The sequence below is a fragment of the Harpia harpyja genome, chromosome 3 (assembly GCF_026419915.1).
Source record: "Harpia harpyja isolate bHarHar1 chromosome 3, bHarHar1 primary haplotype, whole genome shotgun sequence".
Classification (NCBI taxonomy): domain Eukaryota; kingdom Metazoa; phylum Chordata; class Aves; order Accipitriformes; family Accipitridae; genus Harpia; species Harpia harpyja.
The window spans coordinates 5,681,462-5,694,629 of record NC_068942.1 but is presented as its reverse complement, the minus strand read 5'-3'; the positions used below and the strand labels follow the sequence as shown (position 1 = coordinate 5,694,629).

The 13,168-nt window shown below is 38.5% G+C and overlaps 1 protein-coding gene across 1 annotated transcript; it reads left to right on the top strand.

Moving 5' to 3' along the window:
- The first annotated feature begins 1,263 nt into the window (after positions 1 to 1,263).
- Positions 1,264 to 11,236, top strand: LOC128140200 (nephrocan-like). Its single transcript, XM_052783736.1, has 3 exons — positions 1,264 to 1,449; positions 6,389 to 7,290; positions 10,530 to 11,236. Exons 1-3 carry the CDS (start codon positions 1,264 to 1,266, stop codon positions 10,975 to 10,977), a joined length of 1,536 nt encoding a protein of 511 aa, XP_052639696.1. The 3' UTR covers positions 10,978 to 11,236.
- Positions 11,237 to 13,168: the final 1,932 nt, after the last annotated feature.

Genomic DNA, 13,168 nt, shown 5'->3' with positions numbered 1-13,168 from the left:
GTTTCTGCTCTTGCTGTTCAGTTTAGCAGATGCTGGGTTGCAGTTCTGTGCTCTCAGCGTAGGGGATTAAGGAGACAGAAGGATCTCCAGGAGGGAATATGGCAATTGTCCAGCATAAACCCAGCTGCATCCAATAGGCATTCCCATCAAGGACTGTCCCCAGTTCAGTTATCCATTTGTCAAATCAACTTGACATCATCTTCTGCTTGGAAAAATAACTGGCCTAGTTCTGCATTCAAGGAATAAGATTAGCTGCTACTGAAGATATGACGGAGAGGATGGAAGGAAGCAGGTAACAGTGCAAAGCAGATCATTATGATAAGATACAAAGGTGTCTGAAGTACACTGCTTTGTACTTTGTAAATTGCTGAGTACAAAGGAAAAAACAATGCAAAGAAAGTTCTTAAAATAATCACAAGCCAAACTGTAAGCTTTTTAAAACTTTACATGTCTAGCTGGCACAGCTAGTAGATATGAGAGAAGCACTAATAAGTAGAGAGAAAACTCTGAAGGGAACTTCAGTGTTCTCCAGCTGTCATGGGGTAAATAGGCCCTATTGATCATCCACCACTTGATTTATACTAAATGCATTCAAGCATTTCACATTTGTAATTTTCAAATACAAGAACAATTAAACTTTGATTTATGGGAATTACACAAACACAACTTAGATTTTTCTCCAGTCTTTAAAAAAGGTGTACCAACCAGCCACACTCAGCTGTACTACAGATATTCAGAAAGTGAATAGAATGTTTTAGCTTTAAAATAATAGCTGCCTGAGTTTTGAGGTTTTGGGGGGTTCTGAATAATGCAAGAGGAGGAGTGAAAAAGCTTCGGGGTTGGCTGTAGTTGTGTTTTTACTGTTTCTAATACTCGGTCACAGAAGATACAAAGGTTTTATAGCCCCACTATAAAACAGCTCTTTATCTTTTCTCCACTAATTCTGTGGTGTCACATTTAACAAAACTAGGAAACTGGAGATAATATGGATGTTTGCAGATTAGATGTCAGGTAATAAATAACACTAATTTCGCATACCTACAAATGTAAAGACACCTTATCACTGTTTAAGTTTCTCACTCTTTGTAATGCCTGCCAACATTTTAACCCAGGCAAATTACGGTATTGTTTTTGCTGTTTTTTCACTGGGATAAAATACACAGTCATAATATCCTTTTATCAGATTTCATGGTATAAAAGGACTTTGGTGCTTAATTCAAGCTGTATGTTGCCGAGACAATTTCAGAGCTCCTGTTTTGGAAGATGTATTTATCTTACCTTTTAGTCTTCTTTTCTTTTCACAGTGGTCTAAGTACCACTTGCCCAAGAAGATGCAGCTGTGACCCTGCCCAGTCAGTGCAATGCTACAGAGCTACGGAGATCCCCAGAGAGATTCCTTTCACCACCAGGAGACTCTACATCAGTCACAGCAAAATTAAACAACTCCAGGTAGGAAAAAATCCAGTAAAAATATTTTCTGCAGTGCGCTGTAACCAAAAGCTGGGCTTCGCAGATGGTGGTGGCTTTCAAGGGAAGGGAGAATCTTATTCCACCTTCTAAAAACTGATGAAATGCTGCCAGATCTGGTTTTATTTTTACTTACTTTTTAAGGATATGTAAATATATTCTTACAGTGTTTTCATTATCCTGCAGTCTCCGAGCACTGGCTCACGCTGCCACGATGATATTTTGTATGCAACTCAAAAAATAGTAATTTACAACTAGGAGCCAAATGTTGACTCGGTTTTTATATGGTCAAATAACCATTGACTTCCAGAGTAATATTTTAACTTGTTAAAAGCTTTTGCTACTTTTGATACAATATAACACTTTTTTCACAGTAAATGGACAGGTTTTATGTTGCTGGAATCATTTCCCTAATGAATGAAATTGAAGTTCTTTTCCCCCTCTGGAGTTGCAAGTGTCAGGTACAACTGCTATTAGAAATAGCAGAGGGAATAAGTAAGAGTCTAAGGCAGAGTGTGAGATGTTTCTAAAAGCAATGCTGGGCCTACCTAATAACCCATATAAACAATAGCAGCTTCTAACTGAAGCTGCCAGCTATTTGTGTTATTAAAAAAGTTTATTCTGCATTTCTTGAGGCATCACTGGATCACGTTATTAAAGGCATGATCAGTTTATGCTCATTTTGCATTGCCCTCTGGAACTGTGCTTCTCTGTTTCCTACCCTGAAATATATTTATTTAATAAATTCAACTTCTGTAGATAGACAACAAGGGAAATACAACCACCTGTATTATACATGCTTGCTGTGTATCAATTTACTACAAATAATAAGAAATGTTCTATTCAAAAGAGATACATTTTCTCTTAAGTATGCTTGTCCTCTGACAAAGAATATAACTTTAACTGCTATGAAAAGCATCTTCGATTTTGCTCTCGGGATTGAATGAAATAGGCTAGAAGGCATCTTAGAGCAGCACCTGGGATACCTGTTGCCCACTGAGAAACAGTTAGTAATTTTACAATTTAACTCTGAGAAAGAGTTTACTTCTCTTTTAGCCGCTACTAATATCTCTGGTTTTCTTGTGTTAGCTCCCACACCTACAAGAGTCAAAGTTCATTGGTGCAATTTAGCTATATTGATGTGCCCTACCTAAACAAAATATCTGTCAAATGAATTCTTTATTAGAAATACTTTTTCTGTGAAAAAATCAACCAATTATTTTCTTTCCAAGATAAGGAAGGTGAGCCATTTTTCCTTTCTTAGGCTAGTTGCCCATACCTGTCAGCTACTTCTCAGTTACTAGTAAAGTGGCCTTAGGTTCTGACTAGAGCAAAAGGCAGGTGTTATAAAGCATTTAAATGTTGGACATAAGTCAATAGAGTAGTGGAATAAATGTTTTATGACTGTTCAGAACAAATGGTGCATGAAACCATCTAAGGAGAGAGGTTTTAACTTTATACATTAATTCAACTGAGCAATCAGTATGCCTTACTTCTACTACTGACTGCACTGAAAGGAAATAAGTCCTTTCATGTTATCTGCCTGTAGTTATGTAGATTCTTTCCTTAAGATTAGACTGGGTTTGTGAAGCTATTTTTCACTTTTCTTTCCATGCAACAAGTTATGCTTCTGAGGTCTTGACAGCATAAATACTTATGCTTAATTTTACACAGCTGAGCAATTCCACTGGCACATATCATAGTGCTCGTGAAAACAGGTTTTGATTTCTGCTTGTAAACTACATGTCTGGAAGCACTAAAAGAACTCTATAGGGGTTTTTTTGGTTTTTGTTTTTTGCTTTTTAAATTCCTTCATTTACCTAATCTTAGAGAAAATAATGTATTTTCAAAAAGAAGTGGAATGGAAGCCTAGACTTCCCACAGCTGACCTCCAAGAGACTTGTATATGTAAGCATTCACATATACTATGGTTTGGCAATTAGCCGTCTCAGAAGAATAAACAAATAGTTTCAAACTGAGTACCAATTACTTTTGGACATTATTTTACATTGGTTATTATTAAAATTGCAAAGAAAGGAAAGAGAAAAGAAGATACGTTTCCATGCTAAATACAGTATGTTTTGAAGAAAAAACAAGAAAAAAAAAATAGATCTTTTCTACCCAGATCAACTTTGTATTTGTTCTGACAGGGTTGATCGTCATTGAAAACACTGGCTGGGATTTTTGCTTTTGGTATTTTTAGAAACTAGGGTTTGTTATGAACAGACTTCATAATAACAAAACTAGATTAATTTTAGCATTTTTTTCAATAATTTCTGCCTCCTCCTTGATTTGAAGACCAACTATAACCTGTTTACTCTCCCTTTAAGATTTAGTTTATTTCTAACAGTATTAATACGTAGGGTTTTATCTGCTAAAAGAAAATTGTTTATCTGGCCCCCACAATAGGGGACTGGTTTAAGAAACTGCTTATAACAAATCCTAGTTCACAAAAATTCTGAAAGCAAAAAAAAAAAAGTCATTAAAAATGACAAAATTATTAAAACGTTTCTATTAAAATAACAGTATCTTAGATCCCTTTTCAGGAGATCTACTTTTTAAAATGTAAAATTATATTAGTATCACTTTCCAGACAGTCCAGTTAGAGAATAAAACATCACTTCGTAGCAAAAAGAGAGCTGATGATAGGCTTTCAAATATGTCTTGATTCATATTAGAAAGACTGGGTTGTTTGTAACAGCATGGATAAATGTTTAAGTCTCAAAACAGCACAGTCACAAAGCCTAGCAAAGCATACCAAATAGGTGGAAAATAGAAATTATAATAATCCACATCAAGAAGCCTAACATGATTACAGAATGAATGTCTCTACATTGACCTTCACGTAGCTCTCTGTCACTTAATAAGATGAAAATTAAGCCTCTTAGAGACATCCAGCAATCAACTGAGGAAAAGCAGGAAATACTGCTTTTGAACTTACAGGAGAAAATGTGTTGAACTTACGAAGGTTCACATTTGTTTCAATTTCCTTAAGACTGTTTTATCACTTACATATGACTATGCATTTCTGCTCTTGAGCAATGCAGTTCATTCCTATGGGATTTCTCATGATAAAGCTTTGCAAGATTAGCCTCCTAATCATGACCAAAACTGGACATGCAATTCTGTAATTGCTATATAGCAATGTATATTTGTTACAAAACTGCATTTATAGAAATAATAGAAAATGGAAAACTTTGTTATTTACTGTTGAGAATATAAGGTTTTTTTATGGATGTACCTTCCCTCATTGAGCTTAAATGTAATTGATGAAGAAACCTGCATCAATAGAGGTTCCATACTTATACTTTCTAACTAACCGCATCAAATCTTGCAATGCTCAGAAATTACTTTACAAGACAGAAAAAATGTAATCAGAAGGTAGTGACAACTAAGGATACCAGAGCAAAATGAAATCTCACTCCTCTTTCACAGATGTGCGTGCTCTAATTTTAACAGAAGTTAAAATGCCAAGTTTGTAGCTAAGGTAAAGAGATACAACCCAAAAACATACAAGAGTTGGATAAATGAAGCTGGAAGGAATCTTTTAACAGTCACATTGAATAGCCAGCTGTATTCAATCAGGATCATAGAACAAAATTACTACCCAGTACCTGCGCTACAAAAGGACTTGTACTGCCTTCTGTGTAGATTCCTGACTGGGATGAGGGATTATGCTGTAGAACATGCTTTATAGCTTCTCTCAATGAGAGTAAAATGTGCTGGTAGCTACTAAGCCCTGGGGGAAATAGAATGAAGACTATAGTGTTAGTTTAACATCTCTTACTGATGTGGTACTCCTGAGACCTATAGTGAGATGTATTGGACATGGGAAGGGAAAATGGATGAGGACACTCCTTCCCACCTCTCCCATGCAGAATACCTGCTCATCTTGCTCTGAGCTTTTTGTGATTCCCATATAAATGAATGTTTAAAAATCAAGCACCTAGGTCAACGGGCAGCATCTCTGATAATTTCAGAAAACTACTGTTTAAGCAACTGGTGTGCTCGTAGAACTCCTGAGTTCACCCTCATTGCCTGCTTCCTCGTATCTTGGCTTGGAGGAAACTGCCAGATTCACTTAAGTTTCCTTCTTAACTTGAGACACAAGATGGCAAGCTTTGTAAACAGGCAGGTTCCAACAGAGCAGAAAAATAATGAAACACTTAGAATGCCTCTGTATATTATAGTCACAGTCAATATCTAAGTTCCATTTACCACTGCAAAGCATCTGTTTATTACCAACTAAGAAAAACTAAGTTCCTGTAAAATCAATCTGTTCCACAGAGGTGACTTTCAGACCAAGCTGATATGACACCTTTGGTTTGGTCATCTTAGTATGTGAGGTTTTTACTTTAAAGAAAAGGAGAGATAGCAGGGGGAGAGAAGAAATACAAGCATTGGATTTCAGTTTCCTGCCAAAACTTTATAGTAGGGAAAGGTGATGATATCCATGTGTACTTCCTCTGGGGAATACAGGCTGCAGTGACAATACTGCTGATACATGGAAATGGCAGCGCGATGAACTCAAAACTGCTCCAGTGAGCTCCGTTGAGCGCAGTAACAACCATCTACTCTCTGCGAAGATTTCTGCCACTGGTGATATTAGCTCTCTATTTTATATAGGCTATCCACCAGGCAGAAATAAAAGGAATATTCCTTCTTCAAACGTGTGTTTGCTCAAAACCAGACACAATATGGACTTAAACAACAAAATTCTAGAAATGTAAGTAAATACTGGCAAACCGCAGGTATCTATAGTTAACACCTGTATTGTTATTTTTTCTCTTAGTTTCTTGTTCTAAATACATAGTTTCTTAATATATACTAGCAATTGTCAGAGCATCCAGAAGAAGTAACCAGTGAGAATATGTATTAATAGACGGTGTACTATCACATGAATTATTTTTTTCTCTTTAAGATTACGGACTTCAGGAGAATGTCAGCCCTTGAAGAGCTGGTCCTGTCATGCAGTGGCACAGAATCAATAGAAAACAACACTTTCAAAGCTCTGAGCACCTTGAAGTCCCTGGAACTCTATAAAAATCAGCTCAAGCAAATACCTACCATCCTCCCATCTGGCCTTGAAATTTTAAAACTCGCTGATAACTCCATCAACACTCTGCATGCATCTGATTTTGAAGGTCTGATGAAACTAAGGGTGCTCGATATTCGGAACAACCTGATTGCGACTCTGCCTCTCAATGCATTTTCTTCCCTTTGCAATTTACAAAGTTTGATTCTGGATGGCAACAACATGGAATCTGTGTCTGCACCACTTAAGCTTCCTAGGCTGAAGTATCTGAGCATGGCTGATAATAAACTGAACTCATTCCCAACCAACTTCTTTGCATCTTTCCAAAATCTACAGTTTCTCGGTTTAAGTGGCAACTTTCTGACAAAAGTGCCTCTTGACCTACCTAAATCCCTGCTGTCACTAAAATTAGAGAAAAACCAACTTAAAACAATAAGACTTCGAGACATGAAACACCTAGAAAACCTGTCTGAGTTCTTCCTGTCAGAAAATCAGCTAACGTCAATAGATGGTGCACAGCTTCTTCCTAACTTAACAACACTGGAGCTCTCTAAGAACCAGCTCCACACTATGCCACTCAGGCTGCCCGGCAGACTGCAGAAACTCGACTGCAGCAATAACCTGATTCAAAGGGTGACAGTGCAGGACTTCCAAGGACTACAAGACCTCAAGCATTTGTTTCTTGACAACAACGCTGTTAGCGTATTTGAGGCAGGAGCTCTTCAGAAGTGTGCGCAGCTTTCAAATCTGGCACTGGAACAGAATCTCCTCATTTCTATTCCACTGAGGCAAGTGAATCTGAGGACAGCTGGTTCCCAGGTGTCACCTCTCCTTCCTTACATTATGAGGGCCAAACTGGAAAAAAATTTGTATTCAGACCCAATCATGGTAGAAGTCTATCCATACCACAAACCCATTGCCATAACTGGCACTAATTAGCACTCTTGTTAGCAGTCTCAGCATAGAAGTAGAGCTGTTTTCATTACATCTGTGGCCCCCAGTGAATCTACTCATTTCACATCTCTCCCTGCCAGCGAGACTACTTTGTTTAATTAGCACACGAATAAGAGGAACCTGCTAGTAGAATATAACAGAATGATTACGGAGAAGTTATATTTCTGCTTAGATTTATCTTCCCCCATTACACAAAATTAATAGAGCATTCAATAAAAAGGAAAGACAGCAATTTTAAAGCTCATGTTTCTACCAACCCACACTGAGTTTATTATTGTTAAAATATTAAGATTTCAGGAGCTGAGTGTGGTCAAAAAGAATGTGCTTTTTCAATGGATATTAGCATTCCCAGCTTCATTAAATTCACACATTACAAAGTATTTGGAATGCATATAAGCTCTCTGGCTTCAGGCTATAAGCAAAATTCCAGTCAAAGGAGCTCAGAAGAAACATCCCTTGGGCACACTGTGTTCATTAATGCCCTGCTTACAGGTTCTCTCGCATTCATCTGAGTGTTGGTCCTGGCCATTATCAGAGATGGCATATTAAGGCAAATGGAGGTTGGTCTGATATAAAGTGGCAATTTTATTATTTCAAAAAGCTGTGCAATAAGATGGCATAAAAATAGTGAAGTAATTCCATTAACATCAACTTCTTTAACACAACTGCACTATTAAATTTTATTTTTATGGCTTGTGGACAGGTTTAACTAGCCCAAATAAATAATGCAGTAAAATTTCAATTCGTTTAGCATCAGGTCCTTTAGCATTTGAATCTATTTGGCAGCAGCTTTATAATCAGAAAGTGATTTAGTGCTGTATAAATATTTGATTTCAGTCTAGCTTGACAGGAATATTTAATGCTTTCTAGTTACTTTAGTATTGTCTAATCCATCTTATTTTACAACCTTCGTAGTCAAGAGAATTAACAGGAAGGAGTTCTCTATTAGCCCTTAAACAGTACGGCTTTTAAGGAGATATTGGGGACTTGTATTTTCAACTCAACAATGAATACAGATTTCAAGGGGAGGCTGTAAACATAAAAGAGGGAAAAAAATGACAAGATGTAAAATTTATGTACTTAATTTAATTGTCTGATGATCACCAGGTATGCATGGATATACAGAAACAAAAGTATTACTTCTGACAGTTATCTGACAACTCAGTCACCAGTGTCCAAGTTTAAAAAATACAGTTAATGATGTGCCACAGTTAATGGGTCTTAGCAGTTATTCGTCAGGAATGAAGAGAAAGAAAGCTTCTTTTGTTTATTTTCTGAGAACAAAATAATCCACAGGTCCAAGTATTTTCAGGACTTGTAGAGAAGAGCCTATACTCCATAAAGTATTGCAGGGAGTGGTAAGGATGCAGAGAAGAGTCTGATAGTACTCCCTGGAGTGGCAGCAGCAGCACAGTACAGCTGCCATGGTCAGCTCCCAAGTGAGCACAGCTTCTCTGCCAGCAGCAGGATCACTCATCATGTACTCTAGAGCCATCACTTTCTCAAGATCAACACAGCCTGAAGTTAAAAACTACAGCCATAAAGCCTAAGTCTAACATTAGTACAGTAAGACTCTTCACAGGTTTCAGGACTTGCTGGTCAGGCTTTAGACTGTAATCAGTCTGGATAACAACTTGGGTGATATCCTACTGCCTTTGACATCAGTGGCACTGGGGTTTTACCCCAGAGTACCCTTCTGGAATTACAGTGTCATATTGGGCAACTATAATCATCGCCTGTGGTTAGGTTTCAAAACCCACTTATTGCAGTCACAAGCATTTGGTAAGATCAAATTTTGTGGAGTGACTCACCATATCAACATGTGAAATCCTCATCTCCCCCAGGAAATACAGCACAATACAGAACTGCCCTACTCTTGAAATAGTCCCACTGAAGTTGCGAGATTTACACAAATATGGCAACCACCTTTCAGCCTAAGAGGTCAAACTCAGCTTCACAAAAAACAGTGAGGGTCACAGTGTACCCTCTTAGAAATTTTCAAAGGTATCTCATATCATTACATTGAGATAAACTATCACATCAACCTTTACCAGTTGTGGTATACTGCTGTTCTATTCTAAATAGCTCTTGGTAGTATTATTTGTAATTTCCCTCAGAGTTTCAGTGAATAAGTTTCCTTAAAATCTCTAACCATGACTCTTAAATTCATCACCTTGCATACTACTATAGTGAAATTATTTTTAAGGTACTTTCAAATTAATTTTATTAAAAATATTCCATGCCAACTAACTGGCTTTTCTGTTAAGCACTTCTCACTAACTACAGCAGGAGGAAATTAGAAGATCATAAATGAGCAAGACTTGTGAAATAAAACAGTCTTATCATACAAATTTGTAAATGTATGAAAATAAGAATGATACTGACCAGCCTAGTATCATATCCAGAGATTATCAGCTGCTTTTTTTTCTTTTAAATGTAACCAGTTCTAATTCTCTAAAGTACTCTTTTAAAAGACCATCAAAAAGCACTTCTATTTTCCTTGTTGCTGATTTCCTAAACAGGATATCATCAGATGGACTACTTCTGTGATGATTAATGTTTGAGTCTGATGGGAGCAGGAGAACAAAATGGAAGAAAAATTCTAGTTCTTTATGAACTAAAAAACCTTTTTAAACAAATCGTATATAGAAGTGCTTGAAGGAGCAGTGTTGCCATGCTTCTCTAAACTTTTGATCTTTCATGGTGCTATAATTTGGTCGTTGGCATACTTACGGCATTGAAAAGTACCAAATGCATTTTTAAGCTTGACACTCAATTGAACATGAAACTTTCTTCATAGTACACTACAGTAGGACTGCTGTTTAGTTCAGTTGCACAAACAGAGTCAGTACTGGGAAAACAGTTCAAGTGTGCATAGACAGTATTCCTATAACTTGAAAAAAAAAAAAAAGACATGAACACTACACGACCACATCTTTTTTGCAGAAGTTTGCATTTTTTGTTAGTGATAGTTTTATTTTAATACGTCAGGTGCGCCTGGCCAAATACCACTTACACAAACAGAATCAATATGATGAACATAACACCTTTGTGCTGTTTTATTTTTATTCAGACTTCCAGACACCCTTGCTAGATTGGATCTAAAGGGAAATGACATAGAGGATGTTGGAGAACAAGAGCTGAAGGACTTGAAACAGCTTCAGGTTTTAAATTTACGGAATAACAAGATATCCGCCTTGGATCGCAAAGTCTTAGAGTATTTACCTCGTCTTCGTCACCTGTATTTAGATGGAAACCCTTGGAACTGCACCTGTGACCTTCTCAGAACCAGAAGAGTGCTGGTGGCCAAAGGAACGGATGTCAGGGGAGGGGAGTGCGCGGCGCCAGCAGAAAGCCGAGGAGAAAGTTGGATGTCTTCCAAAAAGATTCTGCAGCAGTGTGAAGATAATCTGTCTTCCACGGAAAAAGGCAAAGAGGACAGAAAGAAAATGAAACCCAATGAGGCCTCCAGCGTTGGAGTAAACACAGATGATGACTACTATGATTATGAACTAGATTAACCCCATGGTTAATCTATGGTGAACGTTAAAGTTGCCTAGAGCTGCCCTCTACCATCAGTGTCTCTACAGACAACCAGCCTGCTGGTCTGCCATTAACTTTTCCTCTTTAATTTGTACTATAAGAGGTAATAGCTGGTGACAGAAGGGCTATAGTAAGGATGTAAACTGAAAATCATAAAAAAAAATTTTTTTTTATGTCATTAGTACTATGTAGTTTGAGGGAAGTAAGAATACAATTACTATCTCTTAGAAAAGCAGTCTGTAACTCTGCATGGACCTTTTTATAGTAGAACATTCTTATAGTTGTATAAAAACCCCATAAATAAAATCCTGCAATACCGCAAGATACTATTACTAGGAGTCTGGCATTCAACACATTTAAACTCACAGGTCTGCAGTTCGAGATGGAGAGTTACACTGATGTGGCAATTTATCAGGATTGTTCAGAGATTCTTGCTTTTGAGAAATGAATTTCAGTTTTCCTGAAATACTTGCCTCTTTCACTTATTTTAGACTATTTTAAATGGCACTAGACTGAATTAGCTGAGCTCCATGCAAAACACAGAAGGCTCATCTTCATCACAGCAAATGCAAAAACAAAGAGAAGAATCAGTGTCCTGGCTGATGAGATTTAATACTAGTTCCAAAGTTAATTAATAGTGAGGAATGAAAATACCAGGGTCAACCTGACCTGATTCTATTGTAAACAGAAGGAGGGAGATTCTCAGGAAATAGATCTCTCCCTCTGGCAAATATTAGGGTAAGATGAAGTGAGATGAAGTTTTTGGAAGAGTTTATTTTGGTAGCTGAATAGCTAGTTGACTACGATGTAGCTCAAGGGGCTGTGAGTGTACTTTTGGGTTAGGTGTACTTCACGTGGGAGTACACGCTGCCAAGTGCCCCCCTTCACTGGCAGGAAGCTCCCAGACTTTTGCATGCAAAAAAAAGGACTTAATGGTATATGCATCAACTCTGATGTATGTACAAATTTTATCAAGCGGTTCCCAAAGTGCTTGAAAACTAAACAAAATTGGATTACCGAGACCACTAAAACCAGTGACTTACTTACAAATAGTAATCTAAGGGGCTTCCTGGCAGTTCATAAATCTCAGCTGATAACTGAGGAGTAAGAAAACCAGCAAATTACTTTTCAAAGCAAACAGTTTCTATTATTCTTTATCTTCTGTTGGCATTCAGTAACTGAGTTAATCACTCACATTCACCGAGGCTGTTTTGCCAGGTGTCAAGAATGCAGCTATTTGGTTATGTCACCTATGCAAATGCAGTTGACACTTGGGTTTCTTAGGCACCCAACACATGAAGCTATACAGCTTAATGGAATAGAAAGACCTAAGTTCATTTTTCTTTACATTTTAACTTTTTAACATATCATCAGCCACCCCGACTTTTTGGTAACTAAAGATTTAGGTATTTATGGAACAGCACAAGCCTTCCTCGCGGTTTGACCGTGTTATTTTTTCTGGCTAATGTTGGTCTGTATTAGAAGTCTGGGGAGTAGTTCTTTTCTGAGCAAGAAAAGTATTTTCACGATACAGAATTTTTCTTTCCATTTTATATTGGCAGATTCTTTTAATAGAGTACTTTAACTACCTCCCTGTGTCATTTCAGCCCACTCACCTGTCTTGACGACACCGGGCTAGCTTGTTAGCTGTCGCTCTCTCTTTTGCCTGCAGCGAGTGGGATTTGCATCTTTGGCTCTGTGGGCTGTTACAAGCCAAGGCAGCAAAAGCCCAGGGAACTGCAGGTTTTGTGGGAGAGTGCAAAACGGGGTGTGCACCGCTGAGGCCTCGCTGTTTCGGCCGCCCCATGGGCACGCTCAGCGGGTCTCCGGGGGCCACGCTACCCCCATTTCCCACGCTTGTGCTGCAGAACCACCCAAGGAGGACTTGCAGCGTGCTTTGAGGGTGAAGCACCGCTTAGGAAAGACACCTCGCCGTCAGGCCCGGCTGCCTCTGCGGGGTTCAGATGTCCCCCCCCGTTCCGAACGCCGGCGAGAAGACCAAGGCGCGGGGCTGGACGCGGGGGGGGGGTGTTCCTGAGATGAAAGAGCCGGCAGACCGTGCAGCCTCGCCGCCCGGCCGGAGGAAGGGTTAGGCGGCTCGAAGCCAAGCGGAGACGGGCGAGTCTCTCCTCACACGCCCCGTCCCCGGCGGCCGCCGCCGCCCCGCAC